Source organism: Thamnophis elegans, chromosome 8 (genome assembly GCF_009769535.1).
Source record: "Thamnophis elegans isolate rThaEle1 chromosome 8, rThaEle1.pri, whole genome shotgun sequence".
Lineage (NCBI taxonomy): Eukaryota > Metazoa > Chordata > Lepidosauria > Squamata > Colubridae > Thamnophis > Thamnophis elegans.
The window spans coordinates 65,292,338-65,317,652 of NC_045548.1; the positions used below are offsets into that span (position 1 = coordinate 65,292,338).

General features: G+C 42.0%; 1 protein-coding gene across 1 annotated transcript in view; it reads left to right on the plus strand.

The window, feature by feature from the left end:
- The window catches only part of COL14A1 (collagen type XIV alpha 1 chain), a 133,805-nt gene extending 111,105 nt beyond the window's left edge, over positions 1-22,700 (plus strand). The window contains exons 42-47 of the mRNA XM_032223462.1: positions 707-742; positions 1,121-1,187; positions 1,882-2,070; positions 15,760-15,837; positions 17,491-17,646; positions 21,811-22,700. Of these exons, the coding sequence (XP_032079353.1) occupies positions 707-742; positions 1,121-1,187; positions 1,882-2,070; positions 15,760-15,837; positions 17,491-17,646; positions 21,811-22,079 (795 nt within the window). The 3' untranslated portion in view covers positions 22,080-22,700. The remainder of the gene's footprint in view (positions 1-706; positions 743-1,120; positions 1,188-1,881; positions 2,071-15,759; positions 15,838-17,490; positions 17,647-21,810) is intronic.
- The last annotated feature ends 2,615 nt before the right edge of the window (positions 22,701-25,315 follow it).

The window sequence follows — 25,315 nt, forward strand, 5'->3', positions numbered from 1 at the left end:
GCCGGGGCAGGGAGATGGGAGGTGATTTTGTTATAGTTTACTATATTTGATTCTTTTTGTTAGTTTTTATTGTTTTAAATGGGGTCTATATATTACATCTCATCACAAAGATACCATACCATAACTAATATTGCTAAACTTTGCAGTCATCTTTGAAGTGTATTGGGAAGTACAATCCCATCTTTCTTTCTTTGTTGTTAGTTGTGAAATTGTGTCTGACCCATTGCAACCCCATGGACAACATTCCTCCAGGTCTTCCTGTCCTCTACCATCCTCTGGAGTCCATTTAAGCTCACGCTGACTGCTTCGGTGACTCCATCCAGCCACCTCATTCTCTCTCATCCCCTTCTTCTTTTGCCCTCAATCTTTCCCAGCATTAGGCTCTTCTCCAGGGAATCCTTCCTTCTCATTAGGTGGCCAAAGTATTTAAGTTCCATCTTTAGGATCTGGCCTTCTAAAGAGACTCGCAGGAGTCTTCTCCAGCACCATAGTTCGAAGCCCTCCATTCTTTGGTGCTCAGCCTTTCTTATTCTCCAACCTTCACAGCCACACATTGCAACTGGGAAAACCATCTTTCTTAAATAACTAATGTTGCAGTGAGGTTGAAAACCCATGACTTACACGTTGCCGCAATTATAAAAGCCAGTGAATTACAAAGGACTGTGAAACTTATTTACATTACATTTTGTGCTTCCCTCCATCCCAGGGACTTCCTGGAGTAAAAGGCGAGAAAGGCGAACGTGTAAGTGCCTTAATCACAGATTTTGTGGACAGCTTCTTTATTTTTAGAATAAAGTACTACTTTGGGAGGTGGGTTGTTCTTTTTTCAGGATCTGTAGGCGACAGTCCTATGTGTGTTTATGTAGGAGTAGGTCCCGTGGGTCTTGTGAGCAGACACCAGAGGTTGTGAAGCCAAGATAGCCCAACCTTTTCACAGTTCAGTATCCTCCAGATGAGTTGGGATTCCTAGGAAGCCACATGGGGATTGAAAGTTCAAAGAATTGTATTCTCAACACATTTGGAAGAGGTCAAGTTAGTGAAGATGGATTGTTACGGGAGGAACATCTGTGTTTTATGCAGCTTATAGGAGCTGTTGTCTCACTATATCCTTAATGTACAGGGAGATCTTCAGACCCATTCAATGGTACGGGCAGTAGCTCGTCAGGTGTGTGAACAGCTTATTCAGAGTGAGTACAAAAACCACTGTACTATCATTGTTCTAATAAGTTGTAGGTTTTAGCTGCTAGATGTATTTGTGTATTTTTTAAATATACATTTCTGTGGAATTTATTGGGCCAGATCCAAGGGTGGGCTTCAAAAATATCAGCAACAGGTTCTCTGCTTGGTTGCTGGGTGGGCGTGGCCATGGCGGGCATGGCCTAGTTGGCCTCCTGCACCACACTGGGATGGACATTTTCCCCTTCCCCTGGCTCCGGAGGCTTTCCTTGAGCGTCTGGGAGGGCGAAAACTGCCTCCCCAGGGCTCCGGAAGCCCTCTAGAGGCCGGAAACAGACCCGTGTCCGCCCTTTTGGAATTCTGGGAGGCCTGTTTCCTCCCCCCCCCCAACCTGAGCCTCCGTGTGGGCCCTGAACTTACCTTGCATCCAAAATGGGCTGCATGGAGACTCCTGGGAGTGGTGGGGTGGGAGGGGAGGGGTGGGCAGGGACAGCCAGGGGTGGGATTTGGAGGTTTTCCAAACCAGTCATAACGTTAACTATGAGTTCTCCCGAACCTGGGCTAACCCGTAGCAGCCCACCCCTGGCCAGACCCAACTCATAACTCTCAAACCGATGCCCCCTTATCCTTCTTATTAACATAGAACTCAATCAAGATAGAGTCCTCGGTTGAAGCTGATGTTCTCTGCATTTCTCTGCTTGGCAGCTCATCTGGCTAGATACAACTCCATCTTAAATCAGATTCCAAGCAACTCGATCTCTACACGAACTGTCCCAGGCCCCCCTGGTGAACCAGGACGGCAAGGCTTACCTGGGCCACAGGGAGAGCAAGGAGCTTCAGGAAGCCCAGGTTTCCCTGGCAATCCTGGCCAACCTGGAACCCCGGGAGAAAGAGGTAAGTGGGCTATTAAGACATACATAAAGCTGGAGCTTATCCAAAGGCCGCCAAAGACAGCTTAATGTTGTCTGTTATTTTTGGAAATGTCCAAATGTATTATCAGGGTAGTCCTGTTAAGAAGAGCTTCTACATGAGGCTGTCTCTTCTGTGAAAATAGAACTTTGGTCTCAAATGTGAAAATTGTGCCTGGGTAAGTATTGTGCTCAACTTGAACTTGGCAGGAACCCACCCCTGCTACTATCACATAAATGGAATAATGGATGGAAATTGAAAAAGGAGAGATTCAACCTGGAAATAAGGAGGAATTTCCTGACACTGAGCACAATCAACCAATGGAACAGCTCACCTTCAAAAGTTGTGGGAGCTTCATCCCTGGAAGCTTTCACGAAGAGACTGGACTGCCATATGTCAGAAATGGTGTAAGGTATCCTGCTTGGGCAGGGAGTTGAACTAGATGACCTATAAGGTACCTTCCAACCAGTAGTGAAATTCATTTTTTTACTACCAGTTCTGTGGGTGTGGCTTGGTGGGTGTGGCAGGAGAAGGCTATTGCAAAATCTCCATTCCCACCACACTCTGGAGACAACCAGAGATGGTATTTGCCGGTTCTCCAAACTACTCAAAATTTCCGCTACCGGTTCTCCAGAACCTGTCATAACTTGCTGAATTTCACCACGGCTTCCAACCTTGTTATTCTATGTTCGAAATCTACTCTGAAGTGAATCGTTTACATACCTGCACACAAAGGCACACCCCACACCCCACATGTAAGTGTATGTATTCAGCAGCTCAAGCCAATTAAAATGCAAATATAGACCGTCTGGGAATTGCATTGTTTGGTTATTTTTTCCCCTTCACTTAATGTATTAAGCCTCTCATCTGGTATCCATGGGATTTGATGTCACAGAGTTGGTTCTGATGAGGAAACCTTTCAGCACCCATTAAGACCACCCCCCAAAAAAAGTAAGAAGAGGGAAGATTTGGGTTTCTATGGGAAAGAAGTTCAAAGAGCTTCTTTGTTTGGCGGCATGAGAAAGAAAAGGGGTTGAGATTCGGAGGGACATGGGAAATTGGAAACCAGAAAGAGGCTGAAAGTTAAAATGGGGAGACTAAAGCAAAGTGGGATGCAACAGGAAGAGGATCTAAAGTGGCACTCTATGCATAATTTATATACATATAGTTAAGCCTGAAAGATCTGACAATCAGAGTAAAAGAGATTAATTGCAAAGAAGAAAAATAGCGACTTCAACAGTGGTAGCATTTCCCAAATAACCAATGCCAAGTTGGTATGTTTTCACGGAACCCGCTGGAAAGTTAAGTTTGCAATAAATAAAGATAAAACAACATGGCACTGAAGTTCTCCTGTTCAAAATCTGTCAGCAAAATTGTTTTCAAAGTTAAAGAAAAGGAAGGCGTTTTGGCAGAATTTAATTTCTCCTTTGGAACTGCTGACAGAGGGATAGTTCAGGCTGAGAATTTTATAGCCAGTTCAGGGGTGGGTTGCTGCCACTTCGCTTTGTGTGCGCTTTGCCTGCAAATTGTTCTGTGCATGGGCAGAACGTGAAAAAAAATAACAAAAAACAAGCTGGCAACAGCAGCGGGGACCAGGGAACCGGTTGGGGGGTGTGGCCAGCCTGTTGTCCCTACCGGTTCGGTGACCCAGTCCCAATTTCCACTACCGGTTCACTTGAACCAGTGTGAACCAGTAGCAACCCACCTCTGAGCCCGTTGTGTTAACAAAGAGGATGGTCTACTTGGCAGTACAACCTGCTGCTTCTTTGTTTTAATAATAATGGATTGGTAGACTCAGGCTACCAGATTTGGGTTGCAGAAATCCGGGCTACCACTCTGCTACCATCATAGCAATAGCATTTGGATTTATATACTTTACGTCGGGATTTACAGCACTCTTTGAGCAGTTTACAATATCAGGATATTGCTCCCAACAATCTGGCTGCTCATTTTATCGACCTCGGAAGGATGGAAGACTGAATGAACCTTGCAACCTGTCAGGATCGAACTACAGACTATGAGCAGAGTTTGCCTGCAATACCACCTTCTAACCACAGTGCCACCAGGGCTCCTCTGCCACCATGACAGCAGAATTACAGCTGGCTCTATCTCTTGGTTGCTATGTTGTGATTGTTTCCAAAACTCCAGGCAAACAATGATTTGGAGCAAGAGGATGGGACATCTGTTTGCAACATCTGTTTTTTAGGGGGGAACAATAGATAACTTGAAGTTTCACAAAGCTTAAGTGGAGATATTTGGAGAAGAAGAAACTATTAGCAAGACTTAGGAATGGCAATGCTTAGAAGATCAACCACATGCATATTTTTTTCACTTCACTTGTGATTATGGGGACATTTAATACAGGTCTACTCTGGTCCAAGAAAGCCTGTTTGATCTAGTGATTAGATGCTGGACTAGTAGTATAGAAACTTGAGTTTCAGAAAGCCAGCTGAATGATGGGGCCAATTCTTCTCCTTCAGTCTTAGGAGGAAGACAATGGAAAACCACTTTTGAAAATGTTGCCAATTACGAATAGTACAAGGAAGGTTTGAGAGTTGGCTGCAATGGAAGCAAGCTTACATTAGCAGTTTCAAAATGTGATTGGATATACCTGGTAATGAAACATTAAGATGAATAAGATTCTCTGGATATTTCATCTACTTCAACATCACTTCATCACCTACCAATGTCTTTGCCTTAAAAGATATGGACGTCCCATCAAACTGATATTTTAACGTTCACTTTAAGAATGTCCTTAACAGGATGTCCATGGCTTCCCTATTCTCAATTCATCCTCATTTCAGTTTTTCGGCAGATTACCAAATAGCAAGATTTAGATTAAAGCTTTGGTGGTGAAAGTGAATTATAACCTGCCTCTGAACACTGTATTGATAGATCCAAAAAGGTTCCTGATTGTGTTAGTAAGTGGAGAGGATTTGCTGGCCACATGCAGCTCATCAATTTGAGGTCCAAATTTCTAATAAACAAGAAGATAATCTTCTAGTGCAAATACACAACAAGCTATATTTTGTAATTTCATTTGAATTTTCAAAGAGATTTTATGGCAATGTATCTGGAAGAACGACATCTGTTACCATAAGGTTTCTATCTTTCCACACATGTACAATCAACTTGGACAGCATGGAAACTATCTCCACCTTTTCCAATAAGAAATTAATTTATGTGGGAATAAGGAAAGGAGTATCAGAAAAGATTGCAAACAGATATCTTTTTTATGATTAACTCCAATTTCAAGCCAAGGACATTATTTGGCTTTGATGAGTACACTAAGGGCTGTTTGATGAGTACACAAAGAAGATGAATTCACAACAACAACAACAAAACTGCATTGAATTCCTGTTTAATTACCTAGGCATACAACCATTTTTGGTCACATTAATAATTGTAATGTATTTGAAGTTTTTGCAAAAAACCCTATGCGTTTGAGATTTCAGAAGGTGGAGTCCTGTTCAATAAACCTGCAACATTTTTGTGACTGAACGGCGTGGCAGCCTAAGTGGTGAAGATGCTCACCTCCCACTTGGAAGGCTGAGAGTTTAATCCTAGCACTGGCAGACGTATCCTAGGACACAAAGAAAAAAAATGTGCTGCGAATATAGGCATCGGGAAGGACATCCAGCTAGTAAACACTCAGTTCAGTGGTGAAATTCAAATGTTTTATTACCGATTCTGTGGACGTGGCTTGGTGGACGTGGCAGGGGAAGGATACTGCAAAATCTTCATTCCCTCCCCACTCCTGGGGGAAGGATATTGCAAAATCTCATTCCCACCCCACTCTGGGGCCAGCCAGAGGTGTTATTTGCCGGTTCTCCAAACTACTCAAAATTTCAGCTACCGGTTCTCCAGAACCTGTGAGAACCTGCTGAATTTCACTCCTGGCTCAGCTCCATTCAGTCGCCCTGACTCCACCCCAATAAAAAAGGATTACAGGGTGATTAAAAGGGGTTTTTTTGTGACTGAATTAAGCAATCCTAGTAATAAATAAAGAGTTGACACTAATAGCCCTATAGGAAAAAGACAAGGGAAATGACTTAATCTCCAAACTATTTCATGTGTCCATATACAGTACATGCATTAGTTAAGAATCAAGGTCCTGAATACTGTCACTTTTCAGTCACTTTGGACAGATTCAACCTAAGAATGAGAAATTTTCTGACAGTGAGAACAATCAAGCAATGGAACAGTTTGCTTACAAAAGTTTGGGAGCTTCGTCACAGGAAGCTTTCAAGAAGAGACTTGTGAACTTGCAGTGAGCCTTTTGAAATAAATCACTGGCTATTTCTTTGAAGAGTGATGTTTTTTAAACATTACCTATTCCAGCATTGCCCTTTATCACAAAGCTATTAGTTCTGGGCTGCCACCATCTGAATCTGCAACAAACAGGACAAGAAGCAATGGGTGAAAACTAATCAAGGAGAGAAGCAATCTAGAACTAAGAAGAAATTTCCTGACAGGAAGAACAATCAATCAATGGAACAGCTTGCCTTCAGAAATTGTGGATGCACCAACACTGGAAGTTTTAAAGAAGAGATTGGACAGCCCTTTGTCAGAAATGGTATATGGTCTCCTTCCTGAGCACGGGGTTGGATTAGATGACCTACAAGGTCCCTTCCAACTCTGTTATTCTATTATTCTATCTGATGGATGTCATTTCACTGGTTCACTGACAAAAGGGCGAACGACAAAAGCGCGCCCGACTAAACTGCGGTGACAAAACTGCGAGTTCTAAAGCGCACCGACGAATGAGCGGCAACAACAGCGCAGCGACAGAAGCGCGCTGTAAACCTGAACCTAACCCTGAACCTAACCCTAAACCTAACCCTAAACCTAACCCTAAACCTAACCCTAAACCTAACTCTTACCTTAACTTAAATCGCACTTCTGTCGGCTCGCTGTTGTCACCGCGTTGATGACGTTGCGTTGATGATGTTGTGGTTTTAGCGCTGCGGTTTTGCACGCTTTTGTCGTGTGTGCATTTGTCGGGTCACGCATTTCACCAGGACTGTTTCAGTGACTGCTTCTCTGAGATGTTCTAAGGTCATGTTTGTGTTATCAGTATCTAGCCAGATCTCTATTTTTTTCTCACACACTTTTTTTTTGGCAGCTTTTAACTTTCCCAAGCATAAAGATATTCTCCAAAGACTTTTATCTTTTCTGATGGTAAATACCAAAAGCATTCATTCCGTCCAAGTTTCCTTGTTAGATTTCTCAATGTGTTGTGAACAAAAACTTACAGATAGTCCTCAAAGTATGATCACAAGGGAGACCAGCATTTCTGTGGCTTAGCAAAGCAGTTGTTCAGTGAGTCTGGCCCCAATTTGACAACTTTTGGGGGGCCATGGTTGTAAAGTGAATCACTGCAGGAGTTAATCACGTGGTTATTAAGCGAGTCTGGTTATTGATTTTGCTTGTTGAAACCTGGCTTGGAAGTTTGCAAATGGTTATCATGTGACTTCAGGATGCTGTAACCATTGTAAATACCGGTTGGTTTTGACCCTAAATTTTGATCACATAACTCTAGAGATGCTGCAGTGGTTCTAAGTGTGAGGACCAGTTGTAAATCACTTTTTCCAGTGCCATTATGATTTCAAATGGTCATTAAATGGTCTCCTGCTTGAGTAGGGGGTTGGACTAGATAACCTACAAGATCCCTTCCAGCTGTCTTATTCTGTATTTATTTAGAATGGTTGTAAATTGAGGACTATATCAATCAATCTTATGTCTAACAATCTTCTCTAAGCTATTTAGGAATCGGAATGGAATGAGTGCGTAGGTCATCTATTTCAAAATGGATGAGAGATTATTCTCTTGACCAAATATGTATGCTTTAGGGAAATGTTTGGCTCTGAATCAGTAAATTGAAAAGACAACCAAAAGGATTGATGAGAATATAATAAGCAATGCAGCTGGTTAAGAGTTGAAGATTTGGCTTTTGGTTAAATTGTTCTAGGAATGGTGTTTTATCCAGACAAATCAAATTCATGGGAATTTGATTTAGCCATTTATCATTTAATCTTTCAGATGCTACCTGCACCCTTAAATCAAAGTAAAACCACTATAATTTTTTAAAAAATCAGCTCCACAAACAATGAAAACAGTCGCAATGAGAGCTTCCTTTAAACTTCCACCATTTCATTTGTTTTTAATTTTACTCCTAATTACATAGATTCTCCCCAATTTGTTGTTGCTGAAATAACAGACTGTATAAAATCAGTAAAGAAGGAGAGGAAAAAAAAATCCCCAAGACCTATTTCTTTCTGCTAATGAAATCTTCACTCTACTTTTGCTCTGCTTTGTGCCCTTAACAACTTTTCTTGTTGAAATTATTTCATGAAAAATCCCGTTTTTTGTTTTAGGGAAGAAACTCACAGTAAAAATAAAATCTGAGTGGGAAACTCTGTTTGCGTGCCGAAGGTATGAGTTCAAACAACATTGGCATAACAACATTATTATGTATTGGCACCTTTAACACAGAGCAGAAACAGCATTAATTATGCTGTGGTTTCTATGTGCTGGAATTTGCTTTCCAGTTATTCCCCCAGAGAGCTTATGATTGAATATGTCACACATTAATCATAAATACTAAAACCAGAAGAGTCAACCAAAGACTCTCCTCCAATTTCCAGGGATGCAATTCTCCTTTGTCCTTGAGACTAGAGGAAAGAGCCACGTTGGCGTAGCGATGAAGATGTCAGCATAGAAACTAGGAGCCGAGCCCAAAGTCGCCCAGTTGATTTTCATGCTCAAGGGTGAACTAGGAGTGAGAGTCTCCTAGTTTCTGGTCCAGCATCTTCACCACTACATCAAACAGATGTAGCAATTGTGTAAAACACCTTCCATGAGGTCATTGTTTCTGTCAAGTTTGAACCGCTTTGCTTCCTTCAAACCCTATCGCTATTCAACTTGCCAATAAACTGGGGGGGAAGGGAAGAGTGGAATAGAACACTAAGTTATGCCACAGAGCATGAGAGCCTGGAAACCATCAAGGTCACCACTGCAGGTGCTTGAGAAGGAGGTAGACTGTTCCCATAACAAAAGGATGTCTCGTCATTGGGCAATGTGGAAACCTAGGGGTGGGAAGAAAAGGAAGCCGTTATTTAAATAGCCACACATTTGTGCAGGAAATCCAGAGCTGGTTTTGATACTTCAGTACGAAAATCGTGTATCCAATAAAGTACTTTTGGGAATCATCCTCCGCCACAAAGAGAAATGGTCAGAGAGGCATAAAACCTAATGGCCAGATATGAGGAAGGGGTTTTGAAGAGGACACCTGTTGCCCTCCTGCAGGTTTCTCTCATAGACAGATTGGGATGCTTGCTTTCAAGATGGCTTGTACTGTTTTCATTGGGAAAATGCTAGTCTCCTACTAAATCCTTTGGATCTATCTTCTGCCAGATGACCAGTTACAAGATTAATAGGAAATAAAATATGATAGGAAATTTGGGTTAAAGCAGAGCGTGTGTCCACTGTGAGATTGGTTCTGAATGTTTGATTCTGAACATTTATAGCATTCATTGTTTTCCCTTATTACAATGTTCTTTCTTCTTCTTCTTCTTTCTTCTTCTTCTTCTTCTTCCTTCTTCTTCTTCTCCTCCTCCTCCTCCTCCTCCTCCTCCTCCTCCTCCTCCTCCTCCTCCTCCTCCTCCTCCTCCTCCTCCTCCTCCTCCTCCTCCTCGTTCATTGGCCTTCTATCTTAACTTTGCCCACAGTTGAAGATGAATTGGCTAACAAATAAGACCATAAATAAGTAAATAAATAATATGGATACTCCTTGTTTGACTTGGTCATTTCTACCATCAGGATGTGGATTTCTGTGGTTTACCCAGGAGAGTAGCTGACATAGCCACATTGTGTGAATGTTGCTAGTATCCCTCACAGTATTTTCAACAGCACCGGGCCAAAGGAAGAAGTCCAAGATAATTATTTCTTTTCCACATGTATTAAATACTCTTTTTCAATTTTTGGAAGGATGTTAATTTAGTCCAGCTGCTCCCGCCCTTATTCTTCAGAATTTCAGTGTGTCCTCTGAATCTTAAATTGCAGTGAAAAACCATGACTTCAGGTTTCCTTTAAGCCTGAATACAATTAGGTCTTTCCAAAAAAAAAAAAAAAAAACCCACCCCTGGGAAACTAGCCTAGGATCTTGGCTTGATGATTGATTTTCTTCTAATTGCTTTATTAATCTTATGCCAAACCACCTGATTATGTCTTCTCTCTGAAACAATGCTAAATATTCAAGCCTCAGTCTTAGCTTCTGGCCAGAGGAAACTCTGGAGGTTGTGACCTACAAACCAATTTAGATTAGATTTTAAGCCAACAATCCATGGAAACATTATGACTTCAATTTAAGTACAGTTTGGCTAACCCTTGAATTGGAATTTAGCCCTGCAGTCTTCTCAGAGTTTATTCCACCAATGCCTACGTTTGATTCAGCTTTTAGTCTCAACTTGTTCATCTCTCTTGGGTTAGCTACGTGGATATGACAAAACTTGGAGGAAAAGGCCAAATTGTAACTTCCCATTTATCAGAGACCCACGTTGAATTTCAAGCATCTGTCTCTGGATACTTAAAATCCTTTTGTGGTGAGGGGTTTGAGGAGTGGGATGGCCCACCATAGCAATAACATTTAGCCTTATATACCACTTTATAGTCCTCTCTAAAGTGGTTTACAGAGTCAGCAAATTGCCCCCAACAATTTGGGTCCTAATTTTACCCACCTTGGAAGGATGGAAGACTGAGTCAACATTTAGCCAGTGAGATTTGAACTGCCAAATTGCAGGTAGCCGGCAGTCAGCAGAAGTAGCCTGCAGTACTGCACTCTAACCACTGCACCAATGAGGCTCATATGGTTAGTGTTGTGGCCCGCCAGCAGCCAGCAAAGATGGCAGCAGATTCGGACAGTGAGGAGGTTGGGGATGAACATGGGCCAGTCCTGTCTGAAATCTGGGGAAGGCTCTGATGAGGGCTCTGTGTCGGAGGCAGAGGGGGGGGGCAGAGCCTTATGCCAGATATCAGCTGCTTTCAGAGGCAGATGAACAGCTGGAGCCTGTTCCCAGTGTACACATGCACAGGGTTGCCAGATGAAGGGAAGAGCTAAAGAACAGAGGTCAACTTGGGAGTAAGGCCACAGGTGGACAATGAATGGCCCCTCCCAGAGGAAATAAAAGAGGAGCCAAAGGGGAGTGGAGTTTGCAGGAGACAATTAGTTCGCTTAATTGGTTCATGACTCTCCGAGACTCCTTGCCAAGTTTTGCAGATATCGACCTGGCAGCTTTCCAAGCCAGATAAGGTCTGTGATAGTAAATCCTCCCTTGAAAGACTTTGCTGGATGTGAATGAGCAGAATTCATAGTAAATTAATAAAAGGGTTTTTTTTTTTTGTCGGGACCAGGAGTTTGCCTCATGCTCTTGGGAAGCTTGGTCAGAATAGTTTGCCTCTTCATGATGCCTAACACGGAGCCAAGGTTCAGGCAGTTGCTACCCAGAGGGTAGTTATTACATTTATGTCTCTTCTAACTTTCTTCCTCCCATTGCTTCTCTTGCTATGTTCTTCCTACTTTTCTTCTTTTACCTGGGGGAGAAAACGGAGAGTTCTACAGTGGCAGGGGGAGAGAATCAGTTTGGTCTGGTGGTTAAGGCACCAGGCTAGACTCCAGGAGACTGTGAGTTCTAGCCCCACCTTAGGTATAAAAGCTGGCTAGGTGACTTTGAGCCAAGCCCCAGGGAAACTGGGAGTTCTAGCCAGCCTTTGGCATGAAAATCCAACTGGCTGATTTTGGATCAGTTTCATTTTACGACCTTTCTTACCACAGTTGTTAAGTGAATCATTGCAGTTGTTCAGTTAGTAAGATGGCTGTTCAGCGAATTTGGCTTCCCCGTTGTCAGAAGTTCCCAAAAGGCGATCATATGAGGAATATGAGTCAGTTGAGAAGCATCTGAATTTCGATCCCATGGCCATGGGGGTGCTGTAACGATCGTAAGGGTGAAAAACGGTCATAGGTCCCTCTTTTCAGTGCCATTGTAACTTTGAATGGCCATTAAATGAATTGTTGTAAGACGAGGACTACCTGTATTGTATGCGTTCATCACCTTGAGTTATTTGTAAAAATAATAAAGGCGGGATATACATGAAGTGAAAACAACAAATGAAGTGAGAACAGGACAGAGAGATTAGCAGAGTGGGAAGGTACCTTATAGGTCATCTAGTCCACCTCAAGCAGGAGACTCTACACCATTTCTGAAAAATGGCACTCCAATCTCTTCTTGAAAGCCTCCAGGGATGAAATTCCCACAACTTCCGAAGGCAACTTCTGTTCCATTGGTTGATTGTTCTCATTGTCAGAAAATTCCTCCTTATTTCTAGGTTGAATCTTTTCTTGGCCAGTTTCCATCCATTATTCCTTGTCCAGCCTTCAGGTGCTTTGGAAAACAGAACTTAGAGAAGCAGAGCACATAAACCCCTAAAGTAACAACCTGCCCAAAGCTCCTTCCAGCTCATGGTCAGTTGGTATTAACTTGCTCTCCCGGAAACAAAAAGTAACGATCCCAGCAAAGGGAGGTCATTTCTAAAAAGGGCTTTTTAATAATTCCTTACTAGAAAAGCAGGCCAGCTGCAGCCAATTCTTCGAAAGCAATTAGCAATGACTTGCCAGGCCTGTTTTTTTTTTTTTTTGCTGTTAAGCAACAAGGACCAAAGTGTCTGTGTGTGTGTGTGTGTGTCCTGAGCATGTGAGATGATCTAACTGCAAGACCCATAATGGTGTCGTAATTCAATTCAGGAAATAGGAATGTCTGTTTTTGCTGCTGCCACCGTTGCTTCAAGTGATAGCACCATATGGAAGCCCATTTGTGGAAAAAAATGTGTTGTCTTCCATCTGGTTTTTAAATCCAGGTTTTGCAAGGGGAGGGAGTAAATATGTCCAACTATACTTCAGAATTTCACGGCTGAGGAAGTCTCTTTCGAATTCAGCCTCGATAAAAGTAATACTGATACAGTTACTTGACAGCCATTAGAAAGTCATGCAGCCGCTGCAATTAGCAAAGGGTGCACACCGAGTATTCAGAGTGAATAGCTAGTGGTTCTCTGGCAATGTTGTTTTTATAAGCCGCTGATCCTGAGATGCCAGCTTTGATTCTGTGCGTGCACATGCGGTGCAAAAGGAGAAGAAATGAAAGGACTGCAACAGGGGGGAAATGATGGAAAGGGAGCCATCAGTCAGCTCAGGTTTATAAAGCTTTGAAGTAAAGCATGGTTCTTACAACTGCCAACTTCACATGTGGAAAATTCGGCGTCTTCGCTTTCCTGAATACTGCCTGGTGGCTGGACGTGCTTATGTGGATTTACTTTTGCTACGTGGATCTACCCTTCCTTTCTGCCAAGGAGACATTTGAGGCAGCCAGACTTCTATTCAGGCAGAGCTTCTGACAGAGCAGGGAAGTTGTGAGAGGTTAGAACAGAGATGGGTTCCTACCAGTTCGCACCTATTCGGTAGAACCGGTTCGTCAAATCTACCGAACCGGTTTGAAGAGGTTCCACCAGTGAACCTGGAAAGCAAGCCACACCTACAGAAGAGGTTCCAAAATTTTTTGAAACCCACGACTGGTCCTTGGATATGATTATTCTACACTATCATGCTCATACAGTATCATGCTTATATTTATATAACTCAGTGCCTCTGTGAAAGGTAAGGATGACTAATGCATTTGTGGTGCAATCAGAACATTGCGTGTGTTGAAGTTGTTTTAACGCAAACCAAAGATGCCTTTTAAAAAACAAGTTTACATCATATTCTTATGCATGCCAGTGCTGTGTGTGAGGTAATTTAAGGTGGTTCTGACAAGTGTCGTCGGCATCTTCATATCCGGTCACATGGGTGGCAAGCCACTCCCATCTGGTCACATGGGCGGCAAGCCACTCCCACAAAGGAAGCCACACCCACAGAGTAGGTTCGAACAATTTTTGAAACCCACCACTGAGTTAGAAGTATCCCATTTTACAGTATGGTTTAAAGCAACAGGTACAACAACGTTACATGATTTATATATTGCCAACCCAACCATTAGAATTATATTCCTAACAAACACCACCGACAATGCTGCTACCCTACAAAAAGACCTTGATTACGTGTCAGAATGGTCAAACAATTGGCAACTCCAAATCTCAACCAACAAATGCTCTGTCTTACACATTGGCAGAAAATAATCAGAACACAAAATACAAGCTGGGTGGATATGACCTCATAGATGACCCTCACTCTGTCAAGGACCTTGGAGTACTCATCTCAAATGATCTTAAGTGTCGGAGCTCACTGTAACAGCATTGCCAAAAAGGCATTAAGAGTTGTTAACCTAATCTTGTGAAGCTTCTTCTCCGGTAATATTGAACTGCAAACTGGGGCATACAAAACATTTGCTAGACCAATTCTTGAATACAGCTCATCTGTCTGGCGGGACCCGTCAAAACTGCGCTCGACTAAGCCGCGCCCGATTAAACCGCATCGCTGACGTCATCAACAGGGCGACAACAGCCAGCGCGGAGAAAGAAGGGCGCTTTAAATAGCGCTTTGAAAGCAAGCCGATGCAACTTAAGGTAAGGGTTAGGTTTAGGGTTAGGTTTAGGGTTAGGTTTAGGGTTAGGGTTAGGGTTAGGTTTAGGTTAAGGGTTAGGGTTAGGTTTAGGGTTAGGTTAAGGGTTAGGTTTAGGGTTAGGTTTAGGGTTAGGTTAAGGGTTAGATTTAGGGTTAGGTTTAGGATTAGGTTTACGGGGGTTAGGTTTAGGTTTAGGGGTTAATTTTAGGTTTAGGGTTTACAGTGTACTTCTGTCTCCGCGCTGTTGTCGCCCTGTTGATGACGTCAGCTACGCGGTTTAGTCAGACGCGGTTTAGTTGAGCACGGTTTTGTGGTGGAACCTCTGTCTGGAACCCGCACTGCATATCAGACATTAATACAATCAAACGAGTCCAGAGGTATTTCACAAGAAGAGTCCTCCACTCCTCTGCTCACAACAGAATATCGTATGGCACCAGATTTGAAATGTTGGGCTTAGACAACTTAGAACTACACCGCCTTCGATCCGACCTAAGCGTAGTACATAAAATTATCTGCTACAATGTCCTACCTGTCAATGACTACTTCAGCTTCAACCACAACAACACACGAGCTCACAACAGATATAAACTCAAGGTAAACCGCTCCAAACTTGATTGCAGAAAATACGACTTCAAGTAACAGAGTGGTCAATGCCTGGGTTTCTTCCCCAAACCCCCAAGATTTTAACCTTAGACTGTCTACTGTTGACTCCTCTCCAAACCTTCAGATATTGAAAAAACTGCTATCTTATTTTCCCAAGAGCCCTCATCTGTAGACTAACCATACCCAGTGCCTTTAACTGTTCCTCCTACACTCCCTGCATATGGACCAAGACAAAGAGAGTCAGTGATGTCTCAAATTAGCAAAGCTATACCATCCAAGAGGAACTGCAGCAGAAATCTAGTGTAAAGCAACTTTCCATGATGCTTATAGCCGCATAGCTTCCTGAATCATTTTTCTTGGCTTCCTGCTTTCCTTCTAATTAGTAAAAGATGCCCAAAGAGGAACACATATCAATCTTTTCCCCCTTTCCATCTATTCTGATCTGTCTTTTTCTTTAAACCAGGCTCCCCAGGAGAAAAGGGAGAACGAGGTAATCCAGGTATCGGAACCCAAGGCCCCCGAGGCCCTCCAGGGCCTGCAGGTAAATGAGATGTACTGTGGAACTCAAATATTTTTAGATAAGGACGATCAGTTGTTTCTGGAGACTACAACTCGTCCAGAATGCAGCCGTGCGAGCGATTGTGGGTGCACCTCAGTACACCCACGTTACACCTATCCTCCGCGAGCTGCACTGGTTACCGATCGGTCTCCGGATACGCTTCAAAGTGCTAGTCGTAACTTATAAAGCCCTTCATGGTATTGGATCTGGGTACTTGAGAGACCGCCTGCTGCCAATTACCTCCCACAGACCACCTGCTGCCAATTACCTCCCACAAACCCGGCCTCCTCCGGGTTCCGTCTACCAGCCAATGCCATCTGGCTACCACCCGGGGGAGGGCCTTCTCTGTTGCAGCTCCGGCCCTTTGGAATGAACTCCCTGCGGAGATTCGGACCCTCACCCCTCTCCAGGCCTTCCGGAAAGCCGTCAAAACCTGGCTGTGCCGGCAGGCCTGGGGTTGATGAGTTCCCCTCCCCTCTCGACTTGTATGGCTGTATGACTCTTGTGTATTTTAATTACGTGTATTGTGTTTGTATCCCCTTTCCCCTTTTGAGTTGTTCGCCGCCCTGAGTCCCTCCCGGAGAAGGGCGGTATACAAATAAATTACATCTTAATCTTAATCTGCCATTCCTTTTTACAGGAAGGGCATTTCTTGCTAAGCCTTTTCTTCCAAAATTATTCCTTTCTGGCCTTCCAGCGTCAGGAATTATTTCTGCATTTTTTTAAAAAATTCGTGAATACGTAGAAATGGCTCGATGTGCAATTCGGGACATTATTACATCCACTTTTATTTCTTCATGAATATATGTGCCCCAAATGAGTTAAGCAAGTTTTAATGCGGTATGACCATTAATTTGCCCACAAACTGATATTATGTACAGTTAACATCAGTGGTGGGATCCTCCTGGTTTAACAACTGGTTTGTTGATTGCACAATTTGTGTGTGCCCGCACCTGATGCGCGCTGCACGTGTGTGCACAGTTTGAAGGAATCTTCACTTCCGGGTTTCTTCGTAGGAGTAGCTCAGCTGATTTGCGCAGCAATCTGATCTGCCGAGCGAATCAGCTAAGAAGATAAAGGTAGGAAAATAGCGCGGGTGGGCGGGCAGGCCCATCTGATCATCGGGGCAAACCAGTTTGCTCCCAGGTGATCGTCGGAGCTACTGGTTTGCTCGAACCAGTCCTAACCGGTAGAATCCCACCCATGGTTAACATCTACCTACAATTAACTGATAGTATGTACAATGCAACATATGAAAAGGTTGGCCCCAGTGCAGGAATCTGTTCCCAAATCAATTCATAATTGTTCACTTTTCAACTCATTGTGTATGCCAGTCAATCTCTCTGGCTCTAGGAAACTTGTATAAGCACGGTAAATTTTAAAATTCTGCCATCAGTTCCAACTCTAAATCAGGAGTGTCCAATCTTGGCGTGTGGACTTCAACACCCAGAATTGACTTGAGGACTTCAACATCCAGAATTCCCCAAACAGCTGTCTGGGGAATTCTGGGAGTTGAAGTCCACAAGTCTTGAAGTTGCCAAGATTGAATACTTCTGTCCTAAATATTAAAAAGGGGCTAACTTTTTGCAATAGGGCAGAGATAAAATTCTTATTGTCACTTCTTGTACCCCAAAGGACCTCCCGGTGAGGGTCGAACTGGCACTCCTGGGCCTTCAGGGTCGCCTGGTCCCAGAGGAACAGCCGGTCGCACAGGTCCTCCTGGGGCACATGGAACACCTGGACAGCCAGGGTACTGTGATCCTTCCTCTTGTGGCGGTTACGGAACAGGTGGTAAGTATTCTTTTCCAGCTTGGAATTTAGTTTGCCTGTATTTTTCCCTAACTGCCTTCAAAGCTAAGTGGTGTAGCAAAAGATTTTGGTGTTCGGTATTTGTTGTAGAAGACAATTGCTGTTTACAAAACAAAATAATGACTCCCTTTTATCGTTCAGTGTATTCCTCATGCATATTTGCAGCCATTGATGGAATCGTTACTATTTGGAACTGCCATTTTTATTTTTTTATTAGCTGATAATCCAGTGCTGCCCGAGTATTTATTTATCCCAACCCTCCCTTCCATTAACGTTGGTGCAATTTCTAATGTTGGTTTTTCCCTCTTACCAGAGGGAAAGCCCCCCTTTTGGAGTACTGTGAAGCCATTACTATGGCAACTCCACTGCGCTGTACAGTAGAAGCCATTTTAAGGCCGTACAGTAGAAGCCATTTTAAGGCCGTACGGTAGAATCCATTTTAAGACACGACAGGCTGTATCTTAATAGAACACCCCCCCATCCCTTCAACCAAGCAGAAATTTTGTTATGAATATATGTGCTGATTCCAACCATGTTGATGACTTGGTTACAACTGTGAGGAGAAAATTTCACAGACCTCTCTTTCTGATAGCTCTGTAATATACACCTGGATTGAAATCAGGATGAATCTTGAAGCATGTTCAAGTACGGTGGATGAACTTTCTGAGCCAAATGTAAATCTAAAGGTTACTCAGGCAGGAATGGTAGTTGCATTAATTGTAGGAACAGAAAAAAACTTTATAAAAGTGACATAAAATTAGAAGTATTTTGTTGTGTCTGTTGCCCTTATTATGATATTGCTATGCTGTCCAACTAATCTGTTTCATTCCATCTGAATGCTTTATTCATGTAATTCCCTTCTTCATCTCTTGAGCTGATATTTTATTTACTTCCCCTGAGGAGGAAAGAATAATTATCCAACTTTCGTATTCATGAGCTTTCAAACAGCATGGAAGAATGAACGTTACTAACTAAGTCTCTCATTAAGCAAAAACGCATAATGCCATAATAAATGAATGGTACATACACCTTCCAAGAACAGACTGGCTATTTGTAGTGCATGATAATATCTTAATTTCTTCCCACTAAAGCAGTGGTTTTCAAACTACTAAGTGCCCTCAAAAATATGAAGAGGTTCAGTTTGATGTTATTTGGCCATAATTTGTTCTCCCTCACAGCAAACAAAATACATTGAAAAGTGATTTGACTGCCACATCAATCTTCCCTTCAAACTTGCTGCCAAAAAAAGAATGCTCTACTCTCAAGGCTTCAGCAACACAAAGATAACCAAATTGATAAGGAAATGTGATTTTCTAACCTAGGCTTCACCAAATCATGAAGCAGACTCCTTGTCCCAACAAAACCCCTTTTTATTAAGCTAATGTGAATTCCTCTCATTCACATCCAGCAAAGTCCCAGCAAACAGTCTTCAAGGGTGAACTTACAACCACAGACCTTATCAGGCTTGGAGAGCTGCCAGGCCGATATCTTCCAAACGCAATGCTGTAGAAGAAAATACTTGGCAAGGAGTATCTGAGAGTCATGAACAAATCTTCACACTAATTAAGCAAACTAATTGTCTCCTGCAAGCTCCCCTCCCCTTTCGCTCCTCCTTATTCCCAATGGGAGGGGCCATTCACCATCCAGCTGTGCCTTTACTCCCGAGTCGGCCCTTGTTCCTTAACTGTTTCCTTCTCCTGGCAGCTCTGCACATGCGCACTTCAGGAACAGGCTCCAGCTGTTCTTCTGCCCCACTGATCCCCGACTCCGAAGGCAGCTGATAACTGTTGGACGGCCCTGCCCCGCTCTCTGCCTCTGACGCAGAGCCCTGATCAGAGCCTTTCCCAGACTCCAGGACTGGCCCATGTTCCTCCTCAACCTCCTCACTGTCTGAGTCTTCCACCAGCTCCACTGGCTGCTGGCAAGTCACAACATGTGATTACAAATACAATTCTTGAAAACCACTGTTTTAGGAAGAGAGAGGCCACAAAAGGAACCGAGAGAAATTTGGCATGAGTAGCTACATTGCATGGGATCCTTCAGTGTGTTGGGTTGTGCAGCATGAAACAATTCCTTGGATTTTGCAAGTTAAGAAGCTTTATCATTAAGGTTTAGTTACCTCCAACTTAGTGGCATGTCTAAGTTTAGGCATCCCCGATCAAACTGTAATGAATGTTCAATAAATCCTTAAAGGAACAGAAGTTGGCACAATCTTTACATGGTATCCAGTTAAACGTGACATCTTTTTGCAAACTTGAATGCATGCTAACTATTTGTGTGCAGCTCTTTGCAGATTCAGACTGGAAGAATAACAAAACAGTGAGTATGTCAGGGGAACAAATTTAGATGGGATTTAGATGAACTGGTGCTTATTTTGTTTTTACTGTAAAGTTATTAATAAGGCCCTGCACATTAATTGGCTCGGTAGGCCTACACTTAGGTGGAATTTTATTAGTGAACAAACATTCGGACCTGTCTCAGCTAAGGTGATGATTGTGTTCTGCCTAATGTCAACATGGACATAGCATTTGGAAATGAAAATAATTCACTCTTCCAAAGTAGGAGAATGGATTGTTAAAAATTCTGCACCTGCCAAATATTGCTTTGTTGCTTTGGATCGGTAAACAACTACACATAACAAATAATTGTGCATTCAAATCTCCGGAAAGATGTCCTTACAAATTCAATGAAAGATACAATTTGGCCTGGGTGCTTCAAACTTTGCATGTAGGTTTAAAATTGCAAGATTAATGTATATACTTCAGCCTGGCCTCCGAAATGTCTTTTACTGACCTGTATGTTTTTCTTTGTTGTCCATTTACTCCTAACCTTTTCCCCTCTTTCCCCCACCCCTTACCATTGTTCATTTTCAATTTTAAAGGCTCATTCCCTTACAATGGCTACCAATATCGAAGGTGAAAGAAACTGATTTCGGGTAGAGTTTGTTTTTTCTTTCATTTGGACAAAGATCAGAAATGATTATTGAACTGCCTCATGCTTTTTCAACCAACAGCACTGATTGTTTTAGGGCAAGGACCCCTGAACTTGACAAGACATATAATTGAAATGCAGTATAGACTTTATTTAGGTGTAGACCGAATCTTGATTTTAAAAAAAAATTAAAGCCTTTAATAAGGATTGTATGACCATCGTTTGACACTGATTGCAATGTTCCCAATATGATTAATGCAACATTAGTAATAAATACATATTCCCATTTTTTGGAAGGTTATTATGTAAGATTGGGGCAGTGTGGTAGCTCGGTGGTTAAGTGCTGGGCTTCTCGGCTGGAAAGCCAGCAGCTCAGAGAGACCCGAGCACCATGTGATGGAGTGAGCTCCCGTCCTCGCCCCAGCTCCTAGCAACCTAGCAGTTCAAAAGCATGCAAATGCGAGCAGATAAATAGGTACCACTATGGTGGGAAGGTAACAGTGCTCCACAACCTCATGCTGGTCACATGATCGTGGAAATGTCTTTGGACAGCGCTGGCTCAATGGCCTTGTAATGGAGATGAGTACCGTCCCTTATAGTCAACAACAACTAGCGGAGTAAAACCTGCAGGGACTCTTTAAAAAAAAAACCTATATAAGATTATATAGCTCTAACAATTAACAACAAATTCCCTGGTTGGGCTAATGTTGATTATTTAATTTTACAAGATTATTTTCTGATATTTTTCTGATGTTTAAAATGGACTGAGTTTCTAGAGATGCTCTAGCTCAGGGGTATCAAACTCGATTTCATTGAGGGCCACATCAGGGTTTTGTTTGACCTTGGGTGTGTGTGTGTGGTGGGCATAGCCAGGGTGGGTGTGGGCAGCTTGATGTCACTCATATCAGGTTGCCTGTGGTGGCCCGAGCACTCTGCCAATGAAAACGGGCTCCCGAGCTCTGTTTTCGGCTGCCATGGCCTCCTGCAACCCTCTGCAGAAGGCCGTGGCAGCCAAAACAGAGCTCAGGAGCCCATTTTCACTGGCAGAAGTACCACGGTCTGGTCCTTTGCTGTTTCCAGGATGTACCTGTGGGCCAGATCTAAGTACCCCATGGGCTGGATCCGGCCCCTGGGCCTTGAGTTTGACACCTCTGCTCTAGCTTTAATTCTTTCATTCCCTCTTGTGTTAATTGTGTCTTTCCTTTGTGGGTTAAGGTGGCTACGGGGATCCAACAGATCAAGATATTCCAGTTGTGCCATTAACCCACAACTCCTACCAACTGTATGATTCTGAGGATCTTTATGAAGATCAGCCAGAGCCCTATCTAGGATCCTATGCCTATCCTCATGTCGCACAACCAGAATTCACACCCGTGGATGAAGAAATGGAGGCTGCCGGAATAAGCCGTTTTCCGAGGAGCATCTCCAAAAGAAGCATCAGCTCTCCAAAACGCAATCGGTCAATTAAAAAAACCTCACAATGAATGGCTTTTATAATCTTTGTGTACTTTAGTTATGCTAATGTTTAGGCCTCTGTCCAGTTGACCTAAATGCTGTCATGGAAACTGTTTGCAAGCATATACATTAAAGGGGGAGGAGAAACATTATATTGTACATGACCATTTTGACAAGACAGGAAAGAGCTAATTACATTGCATGCAGAAATTATTAACAGTATAGCGGTTTATGGTTAAGTGAAAACTCCAAAAGATGTATTTGTAGATGTTTATAGTTAGGTTATGAGTATGGTTCAACGCACATTTCAAAATACTGCAATGCCAGATGGCAAATTTGTATTAAATCAAGGAGAGTTCTTCTTTTATTCCTCGCTTTCTGATTTTTTTTGTCTGCATTTTAAATATGTGCTTCCCTCAGAGTAAACCTACTAAAGCTACTACTATGTCTGAGTTCTCTGAAGTTTTTTTTTTAAATTATCCATATAAAGATGTATATGAAGTGAGTTTTTTCCCCCCATCCCACAGTATTCCCATAAAATAAATACCTGTTGGAAATGCACCAATAATTTATTGTGGGTCTAATACTACTCTGTTTTCTATACAAATAAAGTGGCAAACTTTTATAAATATTTTTTCTACTGTAGTGATTTTAAGAGACCATAAGTTTCAATATAAAATTGAATTGTAGGTCTGATCTTATTAACCTTCAATTTTAAATTCGTGAATACTGATTGTCAGTTCAGTTGGCAAAGTCCTGCTTATTTCAAATGATTTGAATATCCTCATTTTTCCTGCAAGTCAAAAATCTATTCTACCCAACAACACTGAAGATCACTGCTTACGAACCATACTTGTTCATGGTCTAATTATTTATTCCAGCATTTATTTATTCATTCATTCCACATATTGGCATCTCATTCTTCACATTTCTCTAGAATAAGCTTAAAAAAGTTGCAGATGTGAGATTAGCATGATACAATTTTTCCTCAATATTAATTCTTGTTTAAAAGTTGTTGGAAAGATGTAAGGTGATCCTTTTTTATTACATTCAATGCCATGGTATATGCAATTTCTTAGTATTGTTTGCCAGAAAATGTTGAATTCACAGCATGGTACAGGCAGTAATTTAAAGGTTATTTCTTTAAGGATATTTCTGATTGTCATCCCCCAAAGTTGCTCCTTATGAGTCAGAAATTGTTTTGACATGAAACCATTGAGTGAGCTCCGAAGTTTTGAAAGCACTCTGATTACAGCTAAGTCAATATAATTTAAAAAGTTGTTCTTAAATGTTTCAAATGCAAACATCCTGAAGTAGCTTGAAGGATGTAATTCTCACTGGACTTTAGATATTTTTTATTTTGCTCATAAGATCTTTCTTAATAGGCTCTTCCTTGATATGACACAAATGAATTGAATCATTTTTACTTAATTCAATATAATAAACTTTTCCTTAAATATTTCCATACCTGCAAAAGCAAATATTTTGAAGTAACATTGAAGGGTGTAACCCACAATAGACACTAAACAAACATTTTCATTTTGCTTGCAAGATCTGTCTTAACAGGCTTCAGCTTAACATTACGCCAATGGATTTAGTAGCTTTTTATTTCGAGATACCATAGATCTTTTTTTTAATAACATACTGTTTAGATAAAAACTAATGTAAACCTGAAATTTAAATTTTGATTTTACCTTAGTGGCTTCTTAAACTCTTTTATCAATAATATATTCACTCAGCAATATTTAAGATGTCCAAAAGCTAAAGATTAAGGAGGATTAAGTAATTTTATCAGCAATAGAAGTGAATTTGACAAATTATTGGGGGATGCTGATTACACTGTATGACAATTAACTGTTAATTAAGAATTATAGAGAATAGTCAGTGGAGGAGGCATTAAACCTCAATTACTCAATGAAACACTGCATTTTGAAAAACAGCAGTTTGCATTTATAATTTGTGATACAAGCAAGGACTAGGATATAGTATTTCTGTACCCACTGAAACTCACTTTTACAGTTTTGCAACTGAATAATCAATTTGTAGTCATAACTATAATGTTATGAAACTGCGCTATTTCAAGAGAAGAAAAAATTATCCCTCTAATTCCTTCTGATGACAATTTGCTACTAATGCTAATTTAATTATCTTTAAATGTTTTGTTGTATGTAGGCATGCCAGAAATAGTAATGAACACATGGATTGTTTCAAAAATTTTCCCCACAAACTCTAGTAATACTTAAATTCTGAAAACTAACAGATGTTGCCAGATGTTCATACAAATTACAATCATTGTGAAACATTTAGTACAGGAGAAACAGTGAAAGTATCTATATTCTCAATTCAGGAAGAGGTTTTGCCCTGTTATCTCTGGATTTCTAACCAGATGTGCAAACATCTTCTAGAGCAGGGGTGTTAAATTCAAGGCCTGTGAGGGCTTAGATCTGGCCCATGGGGTCGCTCTGGAAATAGTGAAGGACTGGCCTGCGGTGCTTCTGCCAGCAAAAATCGGCTCCTGAGTTCCGTTTTCAGCTGTCACCGCCTCCTTCAACCCTCTGCCAGTGAAAATGGAGCTCGGTAGGGTTTGTTTGGGACACATAAATTATGATTGAATCACCTGTGTTGGACGTGGCGACTGAGTGCTGCTAACATAAAACTAACTCAGTAGAACACTTATCCATAGAATTATTTTATATTGGTACGATACATCCCTGTGGTTACTATTTATTTATTTATTTATTTATTTAGCACATGGCGACTATGTATGCTACTCCTGACTACTCCTAGCCAGGAGACTACAATGCTAATGCAGAATAGTACTTTGGCTGCCTAAGACTGCTAGTCCTATTTGGTTCATACGTGCTTTCCAAAGTGTGCCATAGAGCGAGCTAGCTCTGCACCAGAAAGGGGAGTGGCTTTCCTGCAGCAACATCTGGGACTTTCTCCCTCCACCAAAGCTGCCTCACAAACAGATGTTGTGCCCGGGAAAGTCCGGCACTAGTAGGATTCTAACAGTCCACATAAGGCGCCAGCTTGTCTTCCCATCGAAGTGGTACCTATTTATCTACTCTAACATTGTTTTGAATTGTTAGGTGGGCAGAAGCTGAGACCAGTGACGGGAGCTCAACCCGCCATGCAGTGCTAGGACTCAGACTGCTAAATCAAAGACCATCTTTAGTGTCAGTAAAAGCCACTGAACCTCATATCCCTGTGGACTAAATGGGTGACTGAAGGGGGTGAAGTTGAGGGTGGTAGTTATCTATTA